The sequence below is a fragment of the Bos indicus x Bos taurus genome, chromosome 27 (genome assembly GCF_003369695.1).
Source record: "Bos indicus x Bos taurus breed Angus x Brahman F1 hybrid chromosome 27, Bos_hybrid_MaternalHap_v2.0, whole genome shotgun sequence".
Taxonomy (NCBI): Eukaryota; Metazoa; Chordata; class Mammalia; order Artiodactyla; family Bovidae; genus Bos; species Bos indicus x Bos taurus.
Window position 1 is genome coordinate 15,501,782 of NC_040102.1, and position 26,690 is coordinate 15,528,471.

At 41.6% G+C, this 26,690-nt stretch overlaps 1 protein-coding gene across 4 annotated transcripts in view; it reads left to right on the forward strand.

The window, feature by feature from the left end:
• SNX25 (sorting nexin 25) overlaps nt 1–26,690 on the forward strand; it is a 91,801-nt gene that overhangs the window by 7,246 nt on the left and 57,865 nt on the right. For all 4 annotated transcript variants that reach the window (XR_003509051.1, XM_027529997.1, XM_027529996.1 and 1 more), the window contains exons 2-4: nt 17,069–17,153; nt 20,544–20,760; nt 24,949–25,121. Coding sequence is in view for 3 of the 4 variants with exons in the window: in XM_027529997.1 (XP_027385798.1) it covers nt 17,069–17,153; nt 20,544–20,760; nt 24,949–25,121 (475 nt within the window). In the remaining variant the exon portion in view is untranslated. The remainder of the gene's footprint in view (nt 1–17,068; nt 17,154–20,543; nt 20,761–24,948; nt 25,122–26,690) is intronic.

Consider the following 26,690-nt stretch of genomic DNA (forward strand, 5'->3'; position numbering starts at 1 on the left):
TAGATAGACAGCCCTTCCTGGGGACTCTGCTGGGCACCCTGGGGGCTGGGTTCAGTTAATCATTCTTACACCCTCCTTTAGTCCTGGTGTGTGTGCTTATTTAGTTTCTCCAAACACAGTGGAGCTTTCCAGAAAGCCCAGTGGGTTTTGGGTTGCATTTTGGTGGGCTCCTCAGCTGGAATAATGCTTTGTGAGAATGCATTTAGGAGGTGACGTGTGTGGGCTCTGTCCCCAGGGCTGGCCCGTGCTTATTAGTGATGCTAGGCACTGGCCAGTCCCAGTCCATTTGTCAGCCAGCCCAGGGCTTCCATGTATGAACACCCGTGAGCTGGACGTAGAGAAAAATAAATATGGTAACTCCAAGTAAAATGGCTCCAAGGCCAAGGGGGAAGCCAGAAAGAATTGTGCACTTCTAGAATAAGACATTGGAACTTGTTTAGGTCACTAGGATCTATTTAATAGTAAGCTTTCTGTTTTAGTGTAGACTACACCTCTTGGAAAGTTGGATGCATTTTTAACAGGTACTCATTTCTAAAATAACCTGCCTTGCTGTAGTTCTCACCCACCCTGTAGGTATGGGTGAGTTTGCTCCTGTCTGCTCACGCCGAGCTTCATCCTGCAGTCCTCCTCTTATTTCTGCCAGCCCACAGGCAGGATTTTGCACACATGAGTGTGTTCACTTATGTTCTTCTGTACCTGGTGACTGCAGAACATTTGAGAGAAGCTCCTCTGTGTCACCCGAGCCAGTCTGTGAAAAAGCGTGTTTCTTCTTTGGCTCCTGCTCTCTCAGTTCCCTCAAACTGGAGATCCAGGAGGGCTTGGTCCTTCTTTTTTTTTCCTCCTGAGCTGAAGCCATGTTATGTGCTTTAAGGAAGTTGACAGTATAGCCTTGTTTCTCTCACCGAGTATAATTAAACTTAGTTTTTACCTTGTAATGGAAGCTGAGAGGAGCTTACATCTGTTTGCATCTCCTGTGAAGATACTCCATCACCTCTGTCTACCTCCTCTCTATCCCTGCAAAAGAGATGACTGAGCGGCTGGGCGTATCCCGGGCTCAGAGCAGCCCCTGGGGTCAAGAGCTTTCTCGAGTCTCCAACCTTGAGCCACTACTCTGAAGGCCTCTCCTCATATGCAGATATAGTTGTGCAGATTGTGCCAGCTTGTTTGACGTGAAATTAACATCCTAAACATTCCAGAAATTGCAGTGGGTTTTTCCTGAGGCGCAGCTGTTAATCTCGTATTGTTCCTTCTGATTTGTTTTTTTCCCCACCTCACTGAACCTTTCTGAGATTTCAACCCCTAGATAAGCACAGGAAGTTGCTTTGTTTCCTACATTTGAATTTTGATCATTCTTGAGGTCCCATTTGTGGAAGTATCTGGCTCTCAGGCAGTCTTACCCTGGGCGCCCCCCCAAAGATAACCATCTGCTCAGACTCAGACTCACTCATTCAACTGCTTACCCTGATCTTTTCACTTGGTGCTCTCAGTGGGGCCCGAAACCATCAAGTCCAAGTTTCCATGTGTCCTGTGATTGGGTCCCCAATCCTCTCCCACTGCTCCTGTGTCAGTGTTTGGCACCTTCTGCAAGTCCTCCATCCGGAAGCCCGAGGCCTTCCTGACGTCTCCTCCTTCCTTCCCACATGCAGTCCCATCCTCCAGACCTGTCTCCTTACCTCTGGAGTATCTTACGTCCGCCTACTTCTTCCCATCTCTCCTGCTTGGTCCCAGCTATCATCATGTGCTTCCCCGGTGACCGCAGTAGCCCCTCAGTTCATCTCTGTCTGCCTCCCTGTCCCTCCTCCAATTCATTCTCTTAAAGATGCAAGCCCAGTCCCATCCCTCTTCCACACCATGTTTAATTAAAAGCCCTCAGCAGCTTCCTGGTCCTCATAGCTCTCCAGCCTGGTCTCCTGTCATAATTACCTTTACTCCTCATGCTCCATCCTCAGGCATCAGAGTGCTAAGCTCGCTCTGTTGACGTCAACTCTGAGTATTGCTTGCTCTGTCTCTAGCCCCCAATGCCTGCTTGCCTAATTAACTTCTCCTCGGGCTTCAGCCGTCACTTCTTCAGAGCAGCTCTCTCTGTCTTCCAACTGCATATATTCTCATGACACCACGCACCTTTCCTTCACTGTATTCGGCTCAGTTATAGATACTTGCATGGTTCCTTGTGTCCTTCTCACTAAGCCCTGAACTCCATGAAGGCAGAAACTCCTCTCTGTCTCTTTAATATCTAGCATAATTAAGCAGGTGGGCAGTAAACATTTCTTGAGTAAATGAATAGCTGGGAATCAGCAGAGCACAGGCATTCAGAGAATGGTCCTGAAGTCAGCCAGACGTTTGAATTTCAATCTGACTCTGCCTTGATAATGGTGGGACAATGGGCAGCTTACTTAAGATTTCTAAGCCTCAGTCTGCCAATCTGAAACGTGGAAGTAGTAAATACCTTCAGAGGTTGTTTGGAACAATGTGGTGGTATTTGAAGATACAAATACTGGTATTTGTCAAAGTGCTTTGAATTAGAAGGTGTTAAATGGTGGATTTTACACTTTTACCTTTTTTATTTATTTATTTTTTGGCCGCATCATGCAGCTTGTGAGATCTTAGTTCCTCAACTCAAGATTGAACCCAGGACTTGGCAGCAAAAGTGCTCAGCCCTAACCACTGGACTGCCAGGGAATTACCCACTTTTACCTTTTTTAATAAAAACCCTTTAAAATAAGATTGAAGATACAGCTTCAAAAAAATTATACAAAATAAATGTATAGTTGGGTGAGTGATTATAAAGACAATACTCTTGTAACTTCCCGAAGCTCCCCTATATGTCCACCCCAATTGCAGCCCCTTCCCTTCCACCTATGTAATGCCATCTTGACTCCATAATAATCACTTCCTTGTGTGTTGTTATAGTTTTATCAGTCGAATGGGCGTCCGTGGATGTTATAGTTTAGTCTTGCCCATTTGAAAAAAATTGTCTTCCCTGTATCCTTTCTTTTCCCTGTGGGTTATCTGTTGAAGAACCTGGAGCATTTGTCTTGTAGCATCCTGTAATCTGGATTTTGCTGTTTGCATATGAATGCTTCCCACGTGGCTCAGTCGTAAAGAATCTACCTGTCAAGCAGGAGACACAGCTTTGATCCCTGGGTTGAGAAGATCCCTTGGAGAAGGGAATGTCTACCCACTCCAGTATTCTTGCCTGGAGAATTCCATGGACAGAGGAGCCTGGTGGGCTACAGTCCACGGAGTCGCAGAAGAGTTGGACGTGACTTACAAACTAAAACAACAATATATGAATGATACAGTAGAAGGCAGTGGCACCCCACTCCAGGACTCTTGCCTGGAAAATCCCATGGACGGAGGAGCCTGGAAGGCTGCAGTCCATGGGGTCGCTGAGGGTCGGACAGGACTGAGCGACTTCCTTTCACGCTTTGGAGAAGGAAATGGCAACCCACTCCAGTGTTCTTACCTGGAGAATCCCAGGGACGGGGGAGCCTGGTGGGCTGCCGTCTATGGGGTCGCACAGAGTCGGACACGACTGAAGCGACTTAGCAGCAGCAGCAGCAGCAGCATGAATGATACAGCTCAGTGTGTTGTTTCTTCCTTTGTATGTCCTGCCTGTTGTCCAGATCAGACTTGTGTTTGACCCCTTTGGCAGGACTGTAGGTGGTGTGTGAACTTTCATCAGGAGGCGCATATCTGATTATTTTTTGTTTGTTTGTTTTATTAGTAGCTGTTGATGCTCAGTTACTTGGATCTGTTAATTTGTTGGAGGTGACAATAGGGGTGTTTTAATTCTGTCATTTCTTATTTATTGGTTTGAATTTTTTTGGACAGAGACATTTTCTAATCATCTGCTCTTTGGTTGCACAGTGGTACAGTTCATATAAAAAAGCAGGATAAATACTAGATTCTTTCCCATTATCAGTTTTCCAAGATAATGAGTTGGTTCCCCCTCTTCCTCTGAAGGTGACCAGTTAGGTATGTGTTTGCAAAAATATTGTGAACTCATGAATTCGAATATATTTTATGGGTTCCAATTAGTTGTAATTATTGTTATAGAATTTCTTATTTGAAGGCAGTCTCATCTCTGGCCAGTGGAAGTCTTTTCAAGTAGACTCCTTAGTCCTTTTATTATGACCCCACTAAGTCTGAGAGTTTTCTTGCTATCTGGTATATCAAAATAGATCAGGTTCATTTTGAGTATTTTCTGCTCACACCTGGAACTAGCCATTTCTCCACAAAGAGCCCTGATATCTTTTAAGGGGAAATAGTATTTCAAGAACTCACTCTGTTTCACTTTTGAGCAGCACAGCCAGACTCAGACGTAGCTATTGGGACTTCAGCTGATCATCTGTTTGTGGGGGGACCAGCTGTCCCTGTTTTCTCAGGGCTGTCATGGTTCTCACACCGAAAACTATGCCCCCGGGGGTGTGGGAGACTCATTCCAGGTGTTAGGGAGGCTCATTGCTGTTGGTTTGGTCATTGTGTCTTGGCCTTCTCTATGGAGAGGTTGGAAAAAATATGTTAAGAGATCTGTCTTTTGCAAAGAATAACCACTCAGTAGTTAGATTTATGTACTCTGTCTCCTTCAACGCAGGTAACACTTACTTTGAATAGTGCTTTGCCATTTGCTTATTATAGCCTATAAATTGACATTGATATTGGGTTCTGGAAAATGGTTTCTATGGCTGACATTTGATTCATTTTACTGTAACCGATGGCTCTGAGTATAGTGGACAAACACATGTACCACGGGAGTCATAATGTGAATGCCATAAAGTGAATACCTTAGTAATTGCTATAGCTAAACTTAATGTTTATTGCATTTACTGTATGTATGTATGTATATGCATTACCCAGTTAAATGTTTGTCTTCCATGTGAGGTAGGAACAGTTAATCTCATTTTACAAATGGGAAAACTGAGGTTTGCCATTCTGCTGTTTAGTCGTTCAGTCATATCGCTTTTTTCGACCCCGTGGACTGTAGCCAGGTTCCTCTGTCCATTAGATTTCTGAGGCAAGAATACTGGAGTGGGTTGCCATTTCTTTCTCCAGGGGATCTTCCTGACTCAGGGAGCAAACCCAGATCTCCTGCTTGGCAGGTGGATTCTTTACCACTGAGCCCCATGGGAAGGCCAAACTGAAGTTTAGAGAGGGTAAAGCATGTGCCCAGAGCAAGTGGAAGAATAAATTAAACCCAAGTCTTTCTTATTTTGGAGCCTCTACAGTTATTTTAATTATTTAATTATTAAAGAAAGATTTAATTATTAAAGATTAGTCTGGCCTGATTCAGGTTTTAGAAAACTTGAGCATCTTTGGGATGGTTCTAGGATCTGTTTAGGAATTAGTGTCACTTTAGAGGTCTCAGAATGACATCACAACTGCCCCTTCTGTGCTCATGACAGTCACTGCTGAGCAGGTAAGGCTGCTTCTCTCCCCCGCCCCCCGAGTCCGGATGAAGCGTCAGAATCCTTTTCAACGTAACATTCCAGGAGGCTACTAAGATTTTACTAGTTGGCATATAACGTGAGATCCATCTGCCATTCTGTGTGAGAACCTTGTGGAACGACAGTGAAGCCTCCGGGTTCCCACTCTGCCCTGTCTATACCGTACCAAACAGTCATACGTTCTTTTCTTCTGTTCTGGGAAAAATCAGAGTTCTCTAAACTGTGACCCGTAGACACTTAATTTAGGAGATGCTTTTAGTTATTATACACTGCAAAAACAGAAGAGGCAAGGAGAGGCTTGTCGAGGGGGGCGGGTCACATCAATTTGAAGACGTAAGTTCTTGAAGCTTTCTACTGTGTACTGCTATACTAACGTTCTGAGAAATCCAAGTGAAGGAACCCATTTAACTTTTTTTAACCTGGTGTTTTCTAAACGTGTTTTCTAAACATGACTTATACCTGTAAATGCCACCCCCCCCTTTTTTTTAAACAATGAGATTTATTATCTTAAGATATGATACATTGGTTTACTCAACCAAGGTCTCGGTCATCTCATCTATAAACATGGAGCTAAGGAGAACACCTACATCTTGGAGGTGGATTTAGGTGAGGTTGTGAAGCTTGAGTTCACCTGCACGGGCTGCTCAGTTTCTTATATTTATTTCCTGATTCTGAATAAGCATCCATCTCTGTCTCTAACTTTGTGCTCATAATTGTGTATTTTTTTTTTTCTAAAAAAGCCTTCAATACTGTGTAAATTCCAATCTCTGTAAAACCTGGATCCACCTCTCTCAATATCCCTAGAGTTATTTTGGTTATTAAATAATTTCTTGAAGCTCTTAAAAAATTTTAAAAAAGGATACATAACCCAGAGGTAGGAGAGTTGCGGAGGAGGTCAGGCTTCGTGTGGACACACCCCCTCAGGACCACCCCTCTCTGTCTGTCTTAGCTCTGCCCTCCCCATGGGTGGGCCTGCCTCTCCCTGGCTAGTGGTCCGGAAAGAGGCGGGGAAAGTGACCCCAAGTTTGACACTGAAGACCATGTGGGTGGCATCTGGGAGGGCAGGGTGGACACGGGGCAGACATGGCATTGATCCTCTTGGGTGAGGGGTGAGGGGCAGTTGAGGAAGCAGAGATGGGGTGCACGGCGCCCCCTAGCAACTTGGCTGAGAAGGAGAGAAGGCGGCCTTCACAGGTGTGTATGCGCTGGGTGTGCTTTGGGCAGTTTTGTAGTTGAGAGATTTAACCGCAGTTTTGGGTTAAAGAGAAATCTTGAAAAGTAGAGAGGAAGAGCCTGCAGATCCCAGAGACAGGATGCTAACAGGCTAGGGCAGTGTCTGGGTGGACAGGGTCAGGGCACAGGGTTCAGGCTCGAGACTAACGGGAAGGAGGTAGAAACAGGAGCAGGGAGAGAGGCTCGTAGGCCGCGAGGCTGGCAGGGAATTGAGATGTTTCAAACTGGGTCACCTCGACTTTCTTGGTAAGTGGGAGGCAGATTGATTGCTGATAGTGAGGAGGAGGATGTGTCGAGGGTAATTTTATTGAGATTCCGTGAGTCTTTTGTGACTCTGTCCCAATTGACGTAAAACGATGGCTCTACTCTAGTACCCTTGCCTGGAAAATCCCATGGATGGAGGAGTGTGGTAGACTACAGTCCATGGGGTCACAAAGAGTTGGACATGACTGAGCAACTCCACTTTCTCTCACTTTCGCTCTTGTATTAAAATAAATCTTCCAAGAAATAAAACTTCCTAGCTTTTTCTCAGAGGTCATAATCTTTTGTCATCACTACCATTTAGCAGTGTTTCGCCAAATGTGGTCTAAAGATGCATAAATAATTTAGGAATTCTTGCTAAAAATGCTGTGTTTCAAAGGCATGCCTTATAGTTGCTGAATTAGGATCTCGAAATCTGCATTAGAACAAAATCCCCAAGTGAGTCTTGAAAATGAGTTAATGTGTTTCCAAGCAGGGGCTGGGGGCTTCCTGAGGTCAGCAGAGACCGAGAAGACTGGGAACTGTATCCGGCGGCCCTGTCCTGTGGACCCACACTCACCACCTGTCCTCTCTGCTCAGAGGTGGAGTGGCTGCTGCACTGAAGCTTATCTTTAACACCACGTTTCTCATAAGGAGAAGGTTTTATTCTTTGAATTTCTATACATTTATTTTATATAGAAATGGAAGAATTTCTATGATCTAGATCTAGGCTGGGGTAGATAATTTTTACCCTCCAGTTATAAGGGATGTGAAAGTCCGTCTCTTTGAGTAGATTCCATTGAATTGTATTTTCTTTTTTTGCATCTAGTATTTTTATGGCAGTAATCCATCTCACGCGTATCAGTATCTAGTACATGTATGTTATCAAAGCCACTGCCTGGAGCTCAGCTTTTTGCTTCAAGGGAGCTATGAAAATATTAGAAATCTCGCTGAATCAAATCACCAATGTGATGTGTTTCCAGCTAGATCCTGAATATTTTATCACCAGTTTTCATTTAAAAGCTAGTCAACAAATTTAATAAGAGTGGTATTATGGGTATTTGGGACAGTAATGAAGAAAAAAAAAAGTGATTGCTTTCATTAAAGCATCTCTGTGAAAAAAAGCAGTTCTGTGTGACTCATCCAGTTGTTGAGTTACATGATAGCTTTGAAGCGGGGGCAACCATGCTGGCATCGTCTCCATTTCAATTCAGTGGTTTCAGTAAGAACTCTTATGAAAATAATTTTTATAATTCACTGTGTCTGAACTTCAGAATTCTTATGAAATGATCTCTTGGATTGATTGCATATTTGAGTAGATTTTCTTCCGTGACCTGGGCTGGAGAGCGAAATGTAGAAGAGAGCCTAGAATAGGAAGAACGCTAGAATTCCTAAGCAGAGCCTCCCACAGTGTTTGAGCTCATCAGTTATTCGATTATGAGCTTCTGTTCCATCAGGGATAGATTAAGCCCTTTGAGCACAGAGAATGTATTTACCTTTGTCTCTGGAACCCAACTAAGCGGCAGACGCAGAGTCCTCATTGCGTGTTAGATGATTGAATGAGTTGATGGAAATGTGAAAACCTCTGATTTCCCTCATGAGCTCACAATTACAGTGTGAGCCAGTGATAAAATGGCTGCAGAATTTTTCTTACGCAAATCTTTGTAGGAATGCAAAAGCTGCTGTCAGTCATCAGTGATCTTTCCTAAGCCAGTTTGCTTTTTCCTCATTCTTCTCCCCCAGCCTAGTCTCTTGTTCTCTACTTGCCAGTTCAGACATACTGCTGTCTGCCTGCGTACTGTCAACTGCATGTTATAATTTCAGTTTCTAAATCTGTGTCTGGTTTGAAATACACTTACATTTCTCTTGTAATCAAGTGGAGTGTGTTTTCTCAGGAGCTTCAGATCTGAGTCCTTGACATTAGAAATGAAGCACATTTTTTTTCTTCCCATGAACCTAATTTGTCCAACTGAATGGAAAAACAACCCTTAGTATGTTAACCTGTCTCAAAAGATACCTCTGTTGATTAGTTAATAGAGATTTTGCCTTTGCATTAATAATCATTTTTTTAGTAGATGAATAACCAAGAAACATTATTAAAGGAATTTGCTTGTGATAGTCAAGTCTGAAAGTATGCTATGTCATAACACTAATCACATGTAATATAACAATAATCATTCTTTGATTAACATTGCAAAAAATTTGGACTATGACTTTTGGCATTGTAAAAATGATCTGTATTTGAATACTGCTTTGTAAATGCAACCCACTCCAGTATCCTTGCCTAGAGAATTCCATGGACAGAGGAGCCTAGTGGGCTACAGTCCGTGGGTTTCAAAGAGTCTGACAACGATTGAGCGACTAAGAGTCTTACACTTTAAAAAACCCTTTCACGCACTGTCTTCTGGGATGCATAACAATCCTTTAGTATAAATAGGACAGACATTATTTAAACTGAATCTCAGAGAAATGGACATATTCATCATAACACAGCGAGAAAATGGCAAAGAATCGACTGTAGCCAACTTTTTTCTGGGTCTTAATTAAGCCTTGCTGCTGTCATGTGATGTCATATGCTTTTGCCCTAGTAGTAATAATGGGATTGTGCCCTAGCCTGAAGCACACTTGAGTTTCATACTTGTTCAGAGAAAAGATCTAATTGATTTCATACCCAGTCATAGGATCTGGTCTCAGGAGCTAACCTAACTGATTATCTTTCTTTATAAAAATAGAAACAGAACCTTGATTCCTACATTTGTGTGCAGGCAGGGTTGGCCTTTAGCCTGAACACAACAATACTTCCAATAACTGGTGTGTACTAAGCTATGGAAGCTGCTCACCATGTAATCTACCATTCATCTCTTGCCAAAGTTCATTTCAGGTGAAATCATGGTGGGGATTTATGCTTCTGGAGGACAGGGTGGTTTCCTTTACTGCTCCCCAAGGATAGAGAAGGCCTGACCTGCACCTGCCTCTTGTGGCCATTCCTCGTTTTCCCATCTGGAAACACCCCGCAGTGTTGGACTTTCAAGGCATGTAGGTTACTTACTGTCGGTTCAACAGGTTGACAGGGACTGTTCCTGTTCACCTTTGCGTAATTTGTGCTTCACAGCATCCGATACACACCATGCCCTGTTGTTCGATCAGTTTCTCCTTGGCTGGTAGAGGACTCTCCTTAAAGATAAGAACAGCATTCTTGAGGCACACAGTTGTTTGAAGTCAGAGTTCAAATCTACTGTGTGGTTCATAGACATTTCCAGTATTGTTTAGAACAGTTTTGGTAATGCTACACTTAGGTCGATAGCATGGAAATGAATAGGTTTTTCATGGAAAATTGGAAAAACGTGTTGAGGACCAAGTAAATAATACAGTAATAAGAGAATGGTTAAAATACAGTGTAAGTCATTCAAAACAAAACATTCCAAATCTTTATTACATAAAAGATGCTCATAATAAAATACTGAGTGTGAAAAACCAGGTGCAGAAATCTGTGAATGTGGTGGTTGTAATTTGTTCCAAAGTATATGAAAATAAAGTACCAAGAGTAATTTATAATTAATAATACATTGCCCGGCACAGTTTCAAACACTTCATGTGTATTAATTCAATGCTCTTATCAGTCCTAAGAGGTAGGTACCATTGTTATCTTTCTTTTACGGATGAGGCCCTTGAGGCCCTTACGAAAGTAAGTTGTCCACAGTTACATGGTAAGAAATGGCCTCACCAACTAGGAGGAAAAAGACCAAAATATCAGTAGGGATTATCTGTGGATAATGGTGTGAATAGACTGCTTTAATTCTTTACATTTATAGAATGTGTCCCTCTCTAGATATATTAGAACTAGCAATTTTAAAAGAAATTGAAGCATATGAGAACATTTGTAGGTTTGAATTTCGGAGAGTAGCTTTTCTTTCTTCTATCTAAAACAGAAATTATACTCGATTAAGAGGGGGGAAAACACAAAAAACTAGTACTTTCTATCAGTACGATCTCCCTAAATGATAACCTTTCAGTATATATTGGATACAGTTTGATCTATCGATAAGGTGAACCAGACCTTCTTTATTTCACAGTTAAACATTATAAAGCACAATCCAAGAAACTGGTTCTGATCAAACCAGGTTTTGTTTGAACACTTGAATACTTCACCAGTAACAGAGAATATAAAGGCCCATACACGATAGAACGTCTCCAGGAAACGGACACTTTCCTCTCTGGAAAGTACATCCTCAAAGGCAAAAATACTTCAGGAACAGTATGTTCTATTAAGTTGTGTGTTAACTTTGGTGATTTAACTTTCAATCCTTCTCTCTTGCTTTCATTTCCACAATTCTTTTCCCTTCAGAAAACCATCCAATCAGCTGTTAAAACCAACCAACCGATTAGCCTCAGTGTGTTGAAAGTTGATCCTGTTTTGAGTTTTATTAGTGATGATAGTTGTACTTAGTCACTAGGTGCCAGGCACTCTGCAAAATGCTTTCTTCAAGCCAGCAGTTACAGACTGGACGCCATTGCTGGAGGGGCTGTTGTCACTCACGTCACGCTCTTTCATCAGGGTCTCAGTCAAGTCCGGTGGCCTTTCCATACCTCAGTCCCTTCCTGTCTTCCTGAGAAGGAATCTGTGTGGGTCGTTTTGTTTCTTTGCTTTTGATTACATGATTTTTTGAGGATGAGGTAGAATACGGTTGGTTTGAAAGGAGCCATGGTTTTGAGAATAACATAGCTTAAGAATGAGAATATTAGTCACAAGATCCCAGTAGATTGTCTGATGCTGCGAATACTTGGGAAGACTGGGCCATGTGACAGCAATGTGTGGTTAATGATGGTTGGGGTTTTGTGTTTGTTTTCCTAAGATAAATCACCATTTCAGTAGCTTTACAGGAAATTATGCCCATCACGCCATTAACTCTGTACAGGTTTTTTTTTTTTAAATAAACCAAAATACATAAAAAATTTTTTTTATTATAGAAGCATATAGTGAAGGAGAAAGATACTTGTTTATTTGAGTCGTTCAGGTAATAGGCATGAAAGGAATTACCAGCCCTGTCTCTGCTCCCACAGGAAGCAACACAGTAAGCAGTGTCGTCCGCATAAACAATGGAAAATGAGGTGTGTGTCTCAGCTGGGTTCCAGGTCACCCCTGGCTGTCTCGTTGCTAATAGTGTCAGGGTACCCAACTGTCTGCGTGGAATCTCTCTCCAGATCTTGTTCCCTCAGGAGAGGGTGTCTTAATTCTGACACGAAGACAGTTGGAGCATATTATGGCTGTAGACTAAAAGCTGACATCCAGAAGTAAACAGAAAGCTGATACGTAGGTACTCAGGACAGCACTTGCTGATACGACTTCTGCTGTCTGATGCTGAGTCTCGTATATCGGAGCAAAGCCTTCAGGTTTTGCCCTGTCTTTGGAGAACGTTTTCAGAATGAGCAATTATTTGTTGAGGCTTCTCACTTTCTCTCTCCAGAGAACTCACTGAGTGATTAAAATGACCTCAACAAGTAGGGTCCAAGCTAGGTTTAAATCTTAAAATGAAGATAAGTTTCATTTATCTTAATGAAATGGAGAATAAGGTGTATCTTTTTTACATAGCAGGGATTCTGGTTCACCAGATGTTCCTCTATCTTAGTATTGGCACATGCTCAGTTGTGTCCAACTCTTTGTGATCCCATGGACTGTAACCCGCCAGGCTCCTCCGTCCATGGGATTCTCCAGGCAAGGATACTGCAGTGAGTTGCCATGCCCTCCTCCAGAGGATCTTCCCAACCCAGGAATCGAACCCAGGTCTCCCGCATTGCAGGCGGATTCTTTACCATCTGAGCCACCAGGGAAGCCCCGTATTGGGATACTGATGCCAGACTCCAGGCTAGGGCTGACCGCTCAGATGACACTCGAAGTCCGCAGTTCTGGATGGAATGGTGAAGCCTCCTGTCACTTACGCTTTGTGGCAGAGGGCTGAGGACAGCGCGCACGTGCTTCACACTCCCCAGCACCAGCGTTACTGGGAAAGCGGTTGTGTGACGCAGGCTTTCCCTGAGGAGGGGCAGGGACTGCGAGGTGCAGAGCCGGGGGCGAGCATTCGCTGGAACACAACTCTTGGGGAAGTCTCTGTGGTGAGCAGTTCCTATTTTCACACCTATAAATGGAAGGAGAGAGAAGGCAGGTTTCGCCTCACAGCCCTCTGGGCCACAGCTGTGCCTGAGTCTTAGCTGCCGGCCTTCTCCCCGCTTCCTCTCCTCTCTCTCCACCCTGGGATGATGACTGATTGTGAATCCCATCCCTCTGTGACCTGAAAGAAAAGGCGTGTGCAGTGACTAATCTACTCTAGTGTTGTAGTTTAGTCATGAAGAGGTTCTGGTTCCAGAAATATTAAATCCTTAAAAAAAAGGACTTTCCATGTGTGGTTACCCAGTTACTTTGGGCCCATGATGTTTTCTTTGATCTTCCTGTTCTCCTTACTTCCAGGCTCTCAATCAGGCTGTGGGGTGACAGGGCTGAAGAACTCTCTATTATCTCCTAATAAGGGTTCTGGGGGACAGAGTGCAGGGAAATCCAGAACCAGACTGGAAAACTGATAATGCTTTTAGAGAAAGAAGCAACATAGAAAATGTTATTCTCATAAACTTTTTAAGTTAAAGCGCATAAAAGCCTAATTCAAATACAGTGAGTAGGGATAAACATGTTTATTGTAGGTATTATGTCTAAGTGGGAAGCAGAGACAGAAAAGAAATGTGCAGATAGATGGTAAGAATTGGGAAAGCTGTAACTAGGGAGAGAAAGGAAAGGTAAAAAATAAGCACAAAATTGTTCTGAAGGAAGCTGTAAAGATAGACACTTAAGTACAAAATATGCTCAGGCATGTGTTGTCATATTCACACCTGCTTCTCTCCCAGCCCTTAAACACAGTTTCCATTTTAAGAACCCGAATTCAGGAACTTCTCAATTAAGCGTCATTTGGCTGTGATTTCATCATCTGGTTAGTATTGTGCATGAAACTGCTGTACCTATATTTGGAAAACTATACCAGAGTGTTCGCCAAAGGCTTGAGAAGCTGTGGTTAAAGTTATTTATCAGTATAGTGCTCTATTGGTATTAAGTTGTTTAAATACCTGCCTGATGTTCTAAAAAGCACTAGAATTTAAAAATTCTTCTCATTTCTTCCGTCTTTTCCTTTCATGAACTAAAATTTTAAAAATTACAGTAAAATGTCCTGACCATTTAATTTTATAACAAGTTACTCAGAAACTAGAAAGTAGTTTTTGATAGATGAGAGTGTATTTCTTTTAGGATAAAATGGCTTTTGTCTATACGATTATGATTAAGGGTTTTGTCTTTTTTTTAATGATTCCTTGAGAAAGTGTTGAATATTATGTCTTAATTTGTAGTGTTGTATATATGTGTTAGTCACTCAGTCATGTCCGACTCTTTGTAATCCCATGGACCGTAGCCTGCCAGGCTTCTCTGTCCTTGGGATTTCCCAGGCAAGAATACTGGAGTGGGTTACCATTCCCTCTTTCAGGGGATCTTCCCGACCCAGGGGTTGAGCCCGGGTCACCTGCACTGCAGGTAGATGCTTTATCATCTGAGCCACCAGGGAAGCCCAGTTTGTAGCCTAAAGGGATTCTTTTCTGAGTGTAACACATACATCTTAAGGCTTTTAAAAGTATTTCAACTAAGGAATCTTAACACTAAGAGTTTTTTTTAGTAACAGTGATCACAAAAGTGGATGATAGTCTTGGCGTTTGACCCACAGATAGTGTGAAACTAAGCTAAGCATTGGAAATTCTGCTCTCAGGGTTCGGTGGGCCAGGGCCAGGGGTTGGTTGCAGCTGTGTTGGGGTGGCTGCCTGAGAACGGAGGGCTTTCCTCACCCTCACTTATTGAATGAAGCTGATAGGGCCCTTAGCCATTTAGACCTCCTGAGTGACAGTGGCTCTGTAGTCAAGCACTTGTAATATTTCCCATGCACAAAAAAGTTCTCTACGTTCCAGTAATAACTAGCTTCTTTTTATGCTCTGAAACCAGTGGTGGTGGTGATGTAGTCACAAGGTCTTGTAAGACTCTTGCAACCCCATGGACCGTAGCCTGCCAGGCTCCTCTGTCCATGAGATTTCCCAGGCAAAAAGGCTGGAGTGGGTTGCCATTTCCTTCTCCAGGGGATCTTCCCCACCCAGAGATCAAACCCGGGTCTTCTGCATTGCAGGTGGATTCTTTATCAACTGAGCCACCAGGGAAGCCCCTGAAACCAATAAGTACACCCAATGCAGTATTTGTTGTTCAGTTGCTCAGTCGTGTCCGACTGTTTGTGACTCTATGGACTCTAGTATGCCAGGCTTCCCTGTCCTTCACCATCTCCCAGAGCTTGCTCAAACTCGTGTGCATTAAGTCGGTGATGCCATCCAATCATCTCATCCTCTGCTGTCCCCTTGTCCTCCCACCTTCACTCTTTCCCAGTATCTGGGTCTTTTCTACTGAGTCAGCTCTTCACATCAGGTGGCCAAAGTATTGGAGCTTCAGCTTCAGCACCAGTCCCTCCAATGAATATTCAGGATTTATTTCATTTAGGATTGACTGGTTGGATCTCCTTGCAGTCCAAGGGAGTCTCAAGAGTCTTCTCCAACACCACAGTTCTATAGCATCATTTCTTTAGCACTCAGCCTTCTTCATGGTCCAGCATATGCTTACAATATACATATACTTTTGATCACTTTGGAATGTGATCAATTAAAAAGCTTTTCTCTTTGAAGTACCCTTAGCTGCCTGATAGTGGGATTTAAATCCTGCATGTTGCCTCTCTGTTTTTGCCAACTAGTACCTTTTTATAATTAAAATTTTAAATTGTGTTATACAGACATATATGGAGGAAGAAACCATTTTTAATTGTTTAGCATATGTGTTTCCAAACATTTTCCATCATGGAAAACTTTTCATGAAGGCATATGTGTCCCTAATTCATTCTTTTTTCATGGCTGCATTATATTCTAAAACATGAACCATCACAATTTAACTCTTTGATTATTGGTATACACTTGATTCTGGGAGTTGGTGATGGACAGGGAAGCCTGGTGTGCTGCAGTCCATGGGGTCACAAAGAGTTGGACATGATTGAACAACTGAACTGAACTGATACACTTGATTTATTTCCAATTTCTTCCCTTAGAGTCACTATAGCAGTGAAAGTCTTGGTATGTGTACTTTTTTTTTAAATGTGCAAGTATTTTATCTTAGCTGGATTCCTAGAAGTAGAATTGCTGAATAAACAGAGTGCTTTTAAATTTTGATATGCTCTCAGTTGTTTTCTTAAAAGCTTTTAGAAATGGACGTTTCCCCTCACGATGAATGAAAATGGCCATTCCCACATGTCTTTGCCAACATTAGGTTAGATGACACTTTGCCACTGCTTTGTCAGTCTGGTGGTGTCTCATTGCACTTATTTGCATTTCTCATTGAAAAAAGAGGTTGCAATTTGTTTTTCATAAATTGATTGGTGTTTATCTTTTATGATTGCTCCTTTAATTTCTTTGCCTGGTTTTTTCTTTAGAGTTATTTTTCTTGTTTCGGGATCTCTGTATATATGAAATAATAGTCCTTTATTATACATCTTGCAGGTGTTGTCTGTCAGTTATATTTTATAGTTGTCTTTTGTCAAACAGAAATTTCCTGTTTTATGTAGTTGTATTTGTCAGGTTTCTTTTCCTTTTTAACTCTTTTTGTGTCTTATTTTGGAGAGGGCTTCTCCATCCCAGGATTAAACACAGCATCTCCTTTGTTTCCTTTAAATACATTTTTAGTTAAGAAAATATTTAGCTCTTTAATCAGTTTGGAGTTATTAATATATGAAGTATTTTTCTCATTATGTTCTTAATTCTCATATATTGGCATTTCTGTATAGATGTTTTTGTACTTTCTACCATTCAGTTGTTTATTTCTACACTAGCATCACACTGTCTTGATATCTGCTAGGGAAAATCCTTCCTTAATTCTTTTTCAAAAATTTCTTAACCTTAAGCACGTATTTACTTTTCCAGAAGAACCTTATAATCTGTTAAGCAATATTTTAACGTCTGTTTAAATGGTTTTTCATACTTTTGGTTTTATATTTATGTGATTTATTCAGTAATCTGTATCTTTTTTTCTTCTTATATTTCAGAGTCCTGTGTATGGAAACTCAAATGAGTCAGTTCAGTCTAGAAGGGTAGTCATTTCTCATAATATGGACAAAGCTCTGAAAGAAGGTAAGGATTAAGTGAGGGTATATAATCACCACGGGAAGCAATTCAGTATGTTCTAAAAGGAAAATAGTAATTTCCAGCAAATTTATCTATCCTCTCTCTGTTTGATGCCATTTGGATTTTTTTCATCATGAATTTTTACTTGAAGACATAGTAAATACATCCAGTTGTTGTTTAGTCAGCAAACTGTGTCTGACCCTTTGTGGCCCCATGGACTGTAGCCCGCCAGGCTTCTCTGTCCCTGGGATTCTCCAGGCAAGAATACCAGAGTGGGTTGCCATGCCCTTCTCCTGGGGATCTTCCCGACCCCGGGAACAAACCCATGTCTCCTGCATTGGCAGGCAGATTCTTTTACCACTGAGTCACCAGGGAAGCCCCCCAATACATCCATGTTTCAGTTAAATGAATGGGATCTAAACATTGATTAAGCAGGAATTTGCAGATCGCATGAAACTAGCCAGCTTAGTGGGGTACTTCCACGATATGAAGCAAGAATCTGTTGTTCACTGTTACTTGAAGTAGGTGTCAGGAGGCCTTTTTTTTTTTTTTTCTTTTGTTAATAGATATATGTAGAGAAAGTGTGTTGGGAATAAATGCACTCAGGCTTGCTCATGGACAAACCAGTTAACCAAATTAAGGGATCTTGGCCAACCTTGACAAAAGAATGAAGGACAGAGATGTGGAACTTGTATTAAAGATGATTGAAAGGGGACTGTGGCGGGTACAGTGTTATATGTCTGGAAATGGGGATGAGTAAGTGTAATTACACATATTAAAGTTTAAAAGAGACTATATTTTGATCAAATTAAAGTTTTGAAAATATGTTTTAAAAATCAAATTTCTAAAAACTGACAGTTTTGATTATTATATACAAAAAAAAAGTCTGAGGTTTTCCAGATGAAAATACACAGTGTTAAGTATGAAGTTAGGAGAGAACTGGCAACTACTCTTCTATATCAGATACCCTTAAAAGTTTTTCTCCTCAAGTTACATTTCCTGGAAAACTGGCAGAAGGTAGACTTTTAAAAGTCTTTTTGACTTACTATTAAATCTCACTAGATCTGCAGCCCAATTTTCACTGGACTGCCCTGAATTATCTCAGTAATGTGGGCAGGAAATGTAATTCAGGAATTATCAAGTACCTGCTGTTTGCTCAGTAGAACTCCAACTGTCCAAGGATTAGATGCTGACACAAAAGAAGCATAGCTGGTACCTCAAAGAGCATGGCTTTCCCCCTCTCTGTAGGCTCCACTTATCTAGTTCACGTCTCTTTACCCAGTGGTATGAAATACGTGTTCATTTTTCTTGAATAAATCAGTAGATGCACCAGTGACATAAGCTAGCAACCTCAGATCTTCCCAGAAGATGACTTTTCTTCTGCACACAGAGAGTAATTACTAATTGCATTTTTGAAAACTTTGCAAACCACAGAGGGACATCTGTGTGATCAATGGAATTGTTGTTATTGTCATCATCACTAGGGCAGTTCCTGGTTGAATGACTGTTCTTTGTTCCAAGAGACTCTGGTCATGGACCACTTATGACCTGTGGGGGTCTACCCTCTTGGGCACGGAAGACTGTGCCTGAGTTACCGCGGGGAGAAGGCAGAGGTGGAAAATGGCTCTCTCTCTCGTACTGTTTACTTAGACGGAGTCATTCCTTGTTCTGAACATTTATAGATAGAGATTTACCTAACATCACATTTTCTAGACTGCTGCTGCTGCTGCTAAGTCGCTTCAGTCGTGTTCGACTCTGTGCGACCCCAGAGACTGCAGCCCACCAGGCTTCCCCGTCCCTGGGATTCTCCAGGCAAGAACACTGGAGTGGGTTGCCATTTCCTTCTCCAACATTTTCTAGACTAAACGGTAGCTTTTAAACTGGTCTCCTCACCTCTAGTATTTCTCTCTTGTTACCCTAAATCGTCTTTTCAGATTAATCTAACTAAAACTGAAGTTCTAATCATGTTATTCCATTCTCTCTAATCTTCTGTGATCCCCTCTTACCTGCTTATTTCTTGAAGAGCAGTCCTAGAAAATAGATGTACTTAAGTCATAACAGCATTGAATTTTTTGTTGGCTGTTACGCCTTTAGAAGAAAAGCTGTTTGCTTGGCAGTGAGAATAAGTGTTCTTTCATTTCTTACTGTGGTTTGTTACATTACTCATGCATATTTCTTAATGAAGAACATAAAATGATTTTACTATCATGAATTTCTCTGTCTCCTTGAATTGACACAGATGATATATTTTAAAATATTTTGGGTTTTTTTGTACTTGCATGAATGAGTGTCTGTAGTTATATAACACATAGAATCGTGTCTTTGTTTTGTACTTTTGTATTTTTATGATACTTAGTTTGAAGACGGGTGCTGATGAACTATTGAAAGAAGATACACCTGTGACTAGCACATACCTTTATTACTAAGTACAGATTTTTGCCAGTATTCGTTTTTATCCATTTCTCACCAAAATGTATTATCAAAAGGAGTGTTTTAGAGTTACAGTAATCAGAATATGCAATATGGTTAACAAATGTAATGAAATATTATATAGGTGAATATGGCCTTCACATAAATCCTTTAGCATGTTGAAAAGATCTTAGTTTTAAGTATTAAGTCTCTTATAATTGCTCTTAATTTCCTGCTTTAATTTGAAATTAAATTTTAATGAAAGAAAAAAATGCTTCTATTTTCCAAACGCTTCGGTTTGCAGATTTATTTGTTATTAGCTAAAAATCCCGTGGCGTGAAAACTTTTAGTTTAATAGAAGAGTAAGAGAGAAGGAATTGCGCATGAAGAACTTAGCAGTGTTTTTATTGGCAAAGTGTGTGTCATCACGCTCTTGCTGCTTGGCACTGGGATGCCCAGAAGGAGGATAAAAGGATGTGAAAGCCTGGAGGTCATGTAACCCAGCTTACCATCTCAGGAAGTACTTTCTTCCATGTCATCCTTGTCCATTAAATGCTCTGCTTGTGTTGAAATTTCTTATGATGGTGCATCCATCATCTAATATGGCAATCTCTCGAACAATTTTAATGTTTTTGTTCAGCTCTTGCTTGTGTTGAACAGAAAAAAGCAACTTCCTTGTGATTTCCACCCATCTAGAGCAATTTGAAATTAAACACCCAATCAGGGAGTTGGGTACCAAGATAGACTATTTAAAGATTGGGCTATCCAAGAAAATCTAGTACCTCAGGTCTCCACACCCCCAAAATTCGAGTTAGATAAGAATCCCTCGTTTTGAAAGGTTTCAGGAAACAGTGTGTCTTCCCTTGTTTTGCTCTCCACTCTTTATATTTTAAAGCGACTGTTAAGTAGCAGCAGACAGCAGGAGCGCTCTCTCAGTGTCTGCGGCCCTTGCCCGCGTTTGACGCGTGGCCTTTCTCTTCCTGGTAGTGTTTGACTACAGCTACAGAGACTACATCCTGTCCTGGTATGGAAACCTCAGCAGAGACGAGGGCCAGCTCTACCACCTGCTGTCCGAGGACTTCTGGGAAGTCGCCAGGCAGCTGCGCCACCGGCTGAGCCACGTGGACATGGTCAAAGTCGTCTGCAACGATGTCGTGCGAGCTTTGCTCACTCACTTCTGTGACCTGAAGGCGGCGAGTGGCAGGTAGCTGTTACAGTGGGAACAGCCTCTCCTCCCTTTACTCACGTTAAAGTATTTTCCTTGTTGAGAAAAGGGGTCAGAGTCTAGACAGAACTCTAGCATATTCATCCTCTTTTTGGTCCTTGGCTGGAAATGTTGACATTGTGGGGAATCATTATAATGTTCTGATAGAGCAAATAAAAAAATTTTTTTTACCAGAAAACCACTGTATAGACCTGTTTGATTTTGTAAATAGCTGAAGCAGTGAGATTAATTTTACAGAGCCAGCACTATCATGAATTTATTTAGTAGCGTTAAAGGTGCCTAGAAACAGAACATTTAAATATAGTTGTTATGCACTCTGAAGAGTGTCAGTGAGTTTTCAGTTTTCGAGAAAGTTTAAATAAAGTTCATGTTTCTTTTTGTGAGTCCTGTGTTAAGAGCTCTGTTGCATCACAGTATCCCAAAACTTGATTTTTAAAAGGAACTCCGTATTGGAGCATGCAGGCCATGATTAGAGAAGGTGTTTTCATGTGAAAATTGCCAGTACTCAGGCTTGTCAGCCTTTTGTACTATTAGCCAGGAAAAGTTCGTGCCTGAGAGGTGACTCTGCCTTTGGAAGAAGACTTCAACAAGACCTCGGTGCTCATAACAAATCGTTATTCCCTTAGGTTTGCTGATAGGATCCTAAACGTCTGTCTCACTCTTGTTGAGTGAGAGCGTGACGACTCATAGCACCTCTAACCTGGCCATAAAGAGCAGTCTCACTGCAGCGAGTAGGCTTCTGCCTACTGGATACAGTCTCAGTTGGAGTAGGAGCAGGGTCCCAGCAGTTTCTGGGGCCTCTTCTCACTGATACAGCGCTGCCTCTATTTTAGGGGAGAAGAGAAAGTATTTGCAAAATATGTAAGGGGATGAGGAAGCAGAGGCATCCTCCTCGGGCAGGTGGTAGCTCTCCTCCTTCCTTAAGAAGCCCTGTCTTGTGGATTGGTCTGCGAGTACTTGCTGCCCTGCCTGTGAGGTTGTGGGGGCTCCTGGCTGTTAAGCAGGGTCGTGAGACAGCAGCTGTCCAGGAGTCATCTCTCTCCCCACGCTCACCCAGCTTAGGTTCACGAGGCCAGAATCCACAGGGCCACCATATGCCTATTCTTTTCCACTCACTGCCCCCAGTGTTTTTTGCAAACTTTTTTTTTTTTAAACTGATTATTTTGCATTGGAGTATAGCCGATTGACAGTATTGTGATAGTTTCAGATGGGCACCAAAGGGACTCAGCCATGCATATACATGTATCTGTTCTCCCCCAAACTCCCCTCCCATCCAGACTGCCACATAACATTGAGCAGAATTCCCTGTGCTATACAGTAAGTCCTTGTTGGTTATCCATTTTAAATAGAGCAGTGTGTACATGTCCACGTTTTTTGCAGATTTTAAAAATAAAACGGGGGATACATTAAAAAATTTTGTTAAACTTTTTATTTTGTATTACAATATAGCGGGTTAACAGTATTGTGAGAGTTGGGAATACTTTTTATATTATGATCCAGTTTCATCAAATAATGCTCATTACTTATGATAACTTTGACTTTCTTTTTTTTTGTTGTTCTTTACCATTTAAAAAATGGCATCTGAGATTAAATTTTATCTTCTTCTTTGTGAGTCCCAATCCACAGTTTGAAAAATTTACTGTGGAGCAGTGGTTTTCAGTTTTCCTGGTATAGGAATAGCCCTGTGCTCTTGAAGGTTGTCGAGGACCTGAAAGAGCTTTAGTCTGTGTGGGTTACGGCCGTCGGGTCCCAGGGCTGGCTTGTGCTGGCGCAGGAGCAACCCTGAGGTCAGTGAGGACTAACTTGTCACTTTGTAATTGGCCACGGCGGGAGTACTGACCCCGTGAAATGGGGCAAATGCTCCAAATGGGAGCTTTTCTCCCCTTTGCAGAGCCAGTTGTTAAACATTTACCAGCTCAGCACTCATCGTATCTGTCAATATTTATCATATCAGATATTAAACTAAGACTTTTTTTTTAAGTGTAAGAATGCACAGTATGCTTTCCACTCACCGTCAAGAGTGACAAGGTCACCACACAGCCTGTTGCCTCTGGGAAGCTCCACTACAACTTGTGAGAGCAGGCAAGACACGTGGAATCATTTCGTTGCTGTGAATAGGGTTTGGACCTCACAGACCCCCTGACAGTGTCTGGGGGACACACGGGAGCCTGCAGACCACCCTTTGAAAACCATTGTTTTTAGAGAAAGTAACTTCCAGTAAGGAGGGGGTATGTGAACCGATGAGGAAGTTATAAGGGTCACCTCGCTGGAGTCTCAGAAGCTTCAACCTCTCCTTCTGAGTGTTCTGAGCCCCGTGCAGCACTTGATCGGCTACGGCATCCGCTCCATAAAGCGCTCCCTAGTTCTGTCTGGTGGATACTATTATCAGTGGAAGCTCATTTTAAGGTATTTAAATTATGGCTCAATAAAGGACAGTATTTTTAGATCATTGTTTTATTCCAGTTAGAAGACTGATGAATTTAGGTTTGGGAGAAGAGCAAGTGGTTAGAGAAATGGAGTGTTCTTATGATTATCTGATTTCAACATGAGAATATATTTTTCATTGAGACATTTATTTACCAGCTTGCGAAATGACTGCCTTTGTGGATTATATAAAGATATTATGAGTAAGCATCAGAATAATAGAAACAGAGACTTGATTGCATTTTAGAAGTGCCTTCTGTTTGGACCTCCAGTTTTCTTGTGCCAAGGATAGATTTATTGGTGTCTGGGCTGTGCCTAGAAGGTCTAGTTGATGATTCTTATTAAAGGAAGGAACTCTATCACTGTTCTCTGAGATTATGAATATTTGGAAAAGTGCCAGTAGGTCACTGGTGTTTTGCATATAGATGGTGGTGCCTTGGAGGTGAATGCTGGGGATCTAATATCTGATTGTGCATCACCTTCTACACATCACACAATGAGACTGGGCAGAAATGCATCTAGGTTCTGTGGTTATCTCTGCACTCACCTGCCCCAGATAAACTGTGCCTTCGCCCTGGAAATCGCCATTGGGGTGCAGATTTCCATTGACTGCAAAATGACAGTGGCGGCCAGGAGGCACCCAGTTGAATTGGCCACAGTCAGGCAAGAGAATAATAAATTGCATTAATAAAAGCAACACATCCTCTGGTTGACTGTTGGGCAATTGTGTGGCGGCAGCTTTCCGGTCAGCCTGTGTTTATTTCCCAGCCAACATGCTGTTGGCTGCTCTAAGTCAATCCAGATCACACTTAATTCTTGCCTGTTTCCTCTTTCTTTGCCCCATCTGTCTTGTTCTAGCATGTTTCAGGGAAATTTAAAAATGATTGTTTTTATGCTGTTAAATCAATAGCATTTTTAATTTCATAGCCTCCTTTTTACAGTCTGTGTATTCTTTTTACTCACAAAGCCCAGGCATGCTGTTTAAGGGACAAAATAATGCTTTTCTTCACATATTTTTCTCTTTATCTCTGAATTTTTTTTTTCCTTTTCATCTTAATCTCTAATTCTGGCTTGTGTTAAAGAGTTGGGGATGTGCGAGTCAGAGCAGAACTTGAATTACTTCTACCATTAATTACCTCTGTGACTTTGGACTGTTCACTTGATCATTCAGATCCTTAATATTCTCATCTGTAAAATGGCGATGATAATATACACTTCTTGATGTAGGTGGGAAGATTAAGTAATACTGCACATATGAAATGTATGGAAGGTTAACGTCCTTTTGCTTACTCAAGGCACGAGAACCGAGAGGTAAGTACTAGGAATTGCGGTAAGGACTCTGGCAGAAGGATGCTGTCAGGACCTGGTGACCCTGGTTTATGCTTTGTTAGATTTTTTTTTTTTTAAAGGAAACTCTAGATGACATTTAAAAAGAGAGCTAGAAGATTTTAAAATCTAATTAAAGAGACACTCACCCCTTTCTGGGTAGTTGTTGCTACGATTTGGGAGTTCTGTATAACCGTTCATGCTACTTAAGGTTAGAAATCCCAAAAGCCCATTTTTCCAGATTAATCTGTGGTTGAGAAAATTATTGACTATTGATAGTCTAAGAGTGAACATAGTTGTTAAAACTGAGTGTGTTGCCCATTTGAAGTTTTTTTTTAACCTAATGGTACATGACCAAATTGTTTCTAGAAATTTCTTTCCTTCCTTTTCCCTCTGTTCATGTATTTATTTTTTCAGACATGAAGAGCAGCCAAGGCCTTTTGTGTTGCATTCTTGCTTGAGGAACTCAAATGATGAAGTAAGATTTCTGCAGACGTGTTCTCGGGTTCTGGTGCTCTGTCTCCTTCCTTCGAAGAATGTCCAGTCTCTCAGCTTACGCATAATGCTCGCAGAAATTCTGACAACAAAAGGTAGACTTTCATAACTAATTGATATTACTAATGCGATACTTACTGCAAAGTAACGTGCTCCATACGAGTGTGAGAACACTTTATATAATACCTGTACCGGCTTGTATACTGTGGGATGTATGGGAATTAAAGTATTTTCAAAAGATCAAGTTTTAAATGTCACTTGAAGAAGACGTCACTTGGCCCTATGTGATAAGTTTTTTTATATAACATATTGCCAAATACATAGTCCATTTTTTTAAATAATAGATAAGGACTGGTTATCTATTATTTAAAAAAATGGACTATGTATTTGGCAATATGTTATATAAAAAAAAAATTTATCACATAGGGCCAAGTGACGTCTTCTTCAAGTGACATTTAAAACCAGTCCTTCGGAGAAGGCAGTGGCACCCCACTCCAGTACTTTCGCCTGGAAAATCCCATGGACAAAGGAGCCTGGTAGGCTGCAGTCCATGGGGTCGCTAAGAGTTGGACACAACTGAGCAACTTCACTTTCATGCATTGGAGAAGGAAATGGCAACCCACTCCAGTGTTCTTGCCTTGAGAATCCCAGGGACGGGGGAGCCTGGCGGGCTGCTGTCTGTGGGGTCGCACAGAGTTGGACACGACTGAAGCGACTTAGCAGCAGCAGCAGCAACCAGTCCTTATCCCCTTCACAATGTAGCATCCATTATATGCGTAAACAAAAGAATATTGTACTCAAGGTCTAGTATGCATTCATTTAAAATACCTTTGCTGCACTATTCATTGGTAATACTATATGTGACTTAGGTCTTCACAGGTGGAGCATTGGTAAGAACCTACCTGCCAATGCAGGAAGTGCAAGAGATGGAGGTTCAGTCTCTAAGTCAGGAAGATCCCCTGGAGTCGGAAATGGCATCCCACTGCAGTGTTCTTGCCCGGAGAATTCCATGGACAGAAGAGCCTGGCGTGCTACAGTCCATGGGGTTGCAAAGAGTCAGACACGACTAAGCACAGCACCACCACCAACATATGTGACTCAGAATACATAAAAAAGGAGCTGCACCACAATATAATGTGGTTATTAGAAAAAAGTGTATCCAAGGAAATGCTTAGCTAGGATAAGAAAATGGAAGAAAATATCATCTAAAGAGAAACTTTTCCTACTGCAGAATCTCAAAGAATGTTGTGTTTAGATGCATTGATTTAATGTCTCATTTATTATCTCAGGATTAGCCAGCTCTGCCTATTAGCTGATAACCGCCAACCATAGAGAGAAGGCGACCTTTTTAACCTGAAGTTTGTAGGATGACTCTTTCATGGTATCATTGGCTTTCTCACAACTTCCTCCCTGAGGTCTGTTTCACCAGTTGGGAGAATGTTAACTTTCAACCTTTTGGCAGACGAAGCATGTTGAGCCTTATAATGGAAATAAAAGGAAAAAAAGAATGAATGTATTTAATTTTGATAGCTTTGTTAACCACTTGGGTTCTAAATGGCTTTCTTTCATCATTCTTTCCCATGTAACTCATTAGTTAAAATGACCACTTGGTTGTAGCCTTAGCTGGTAGCAGACCCAGAGGGATGGGTCCGTGTGTATGTGCG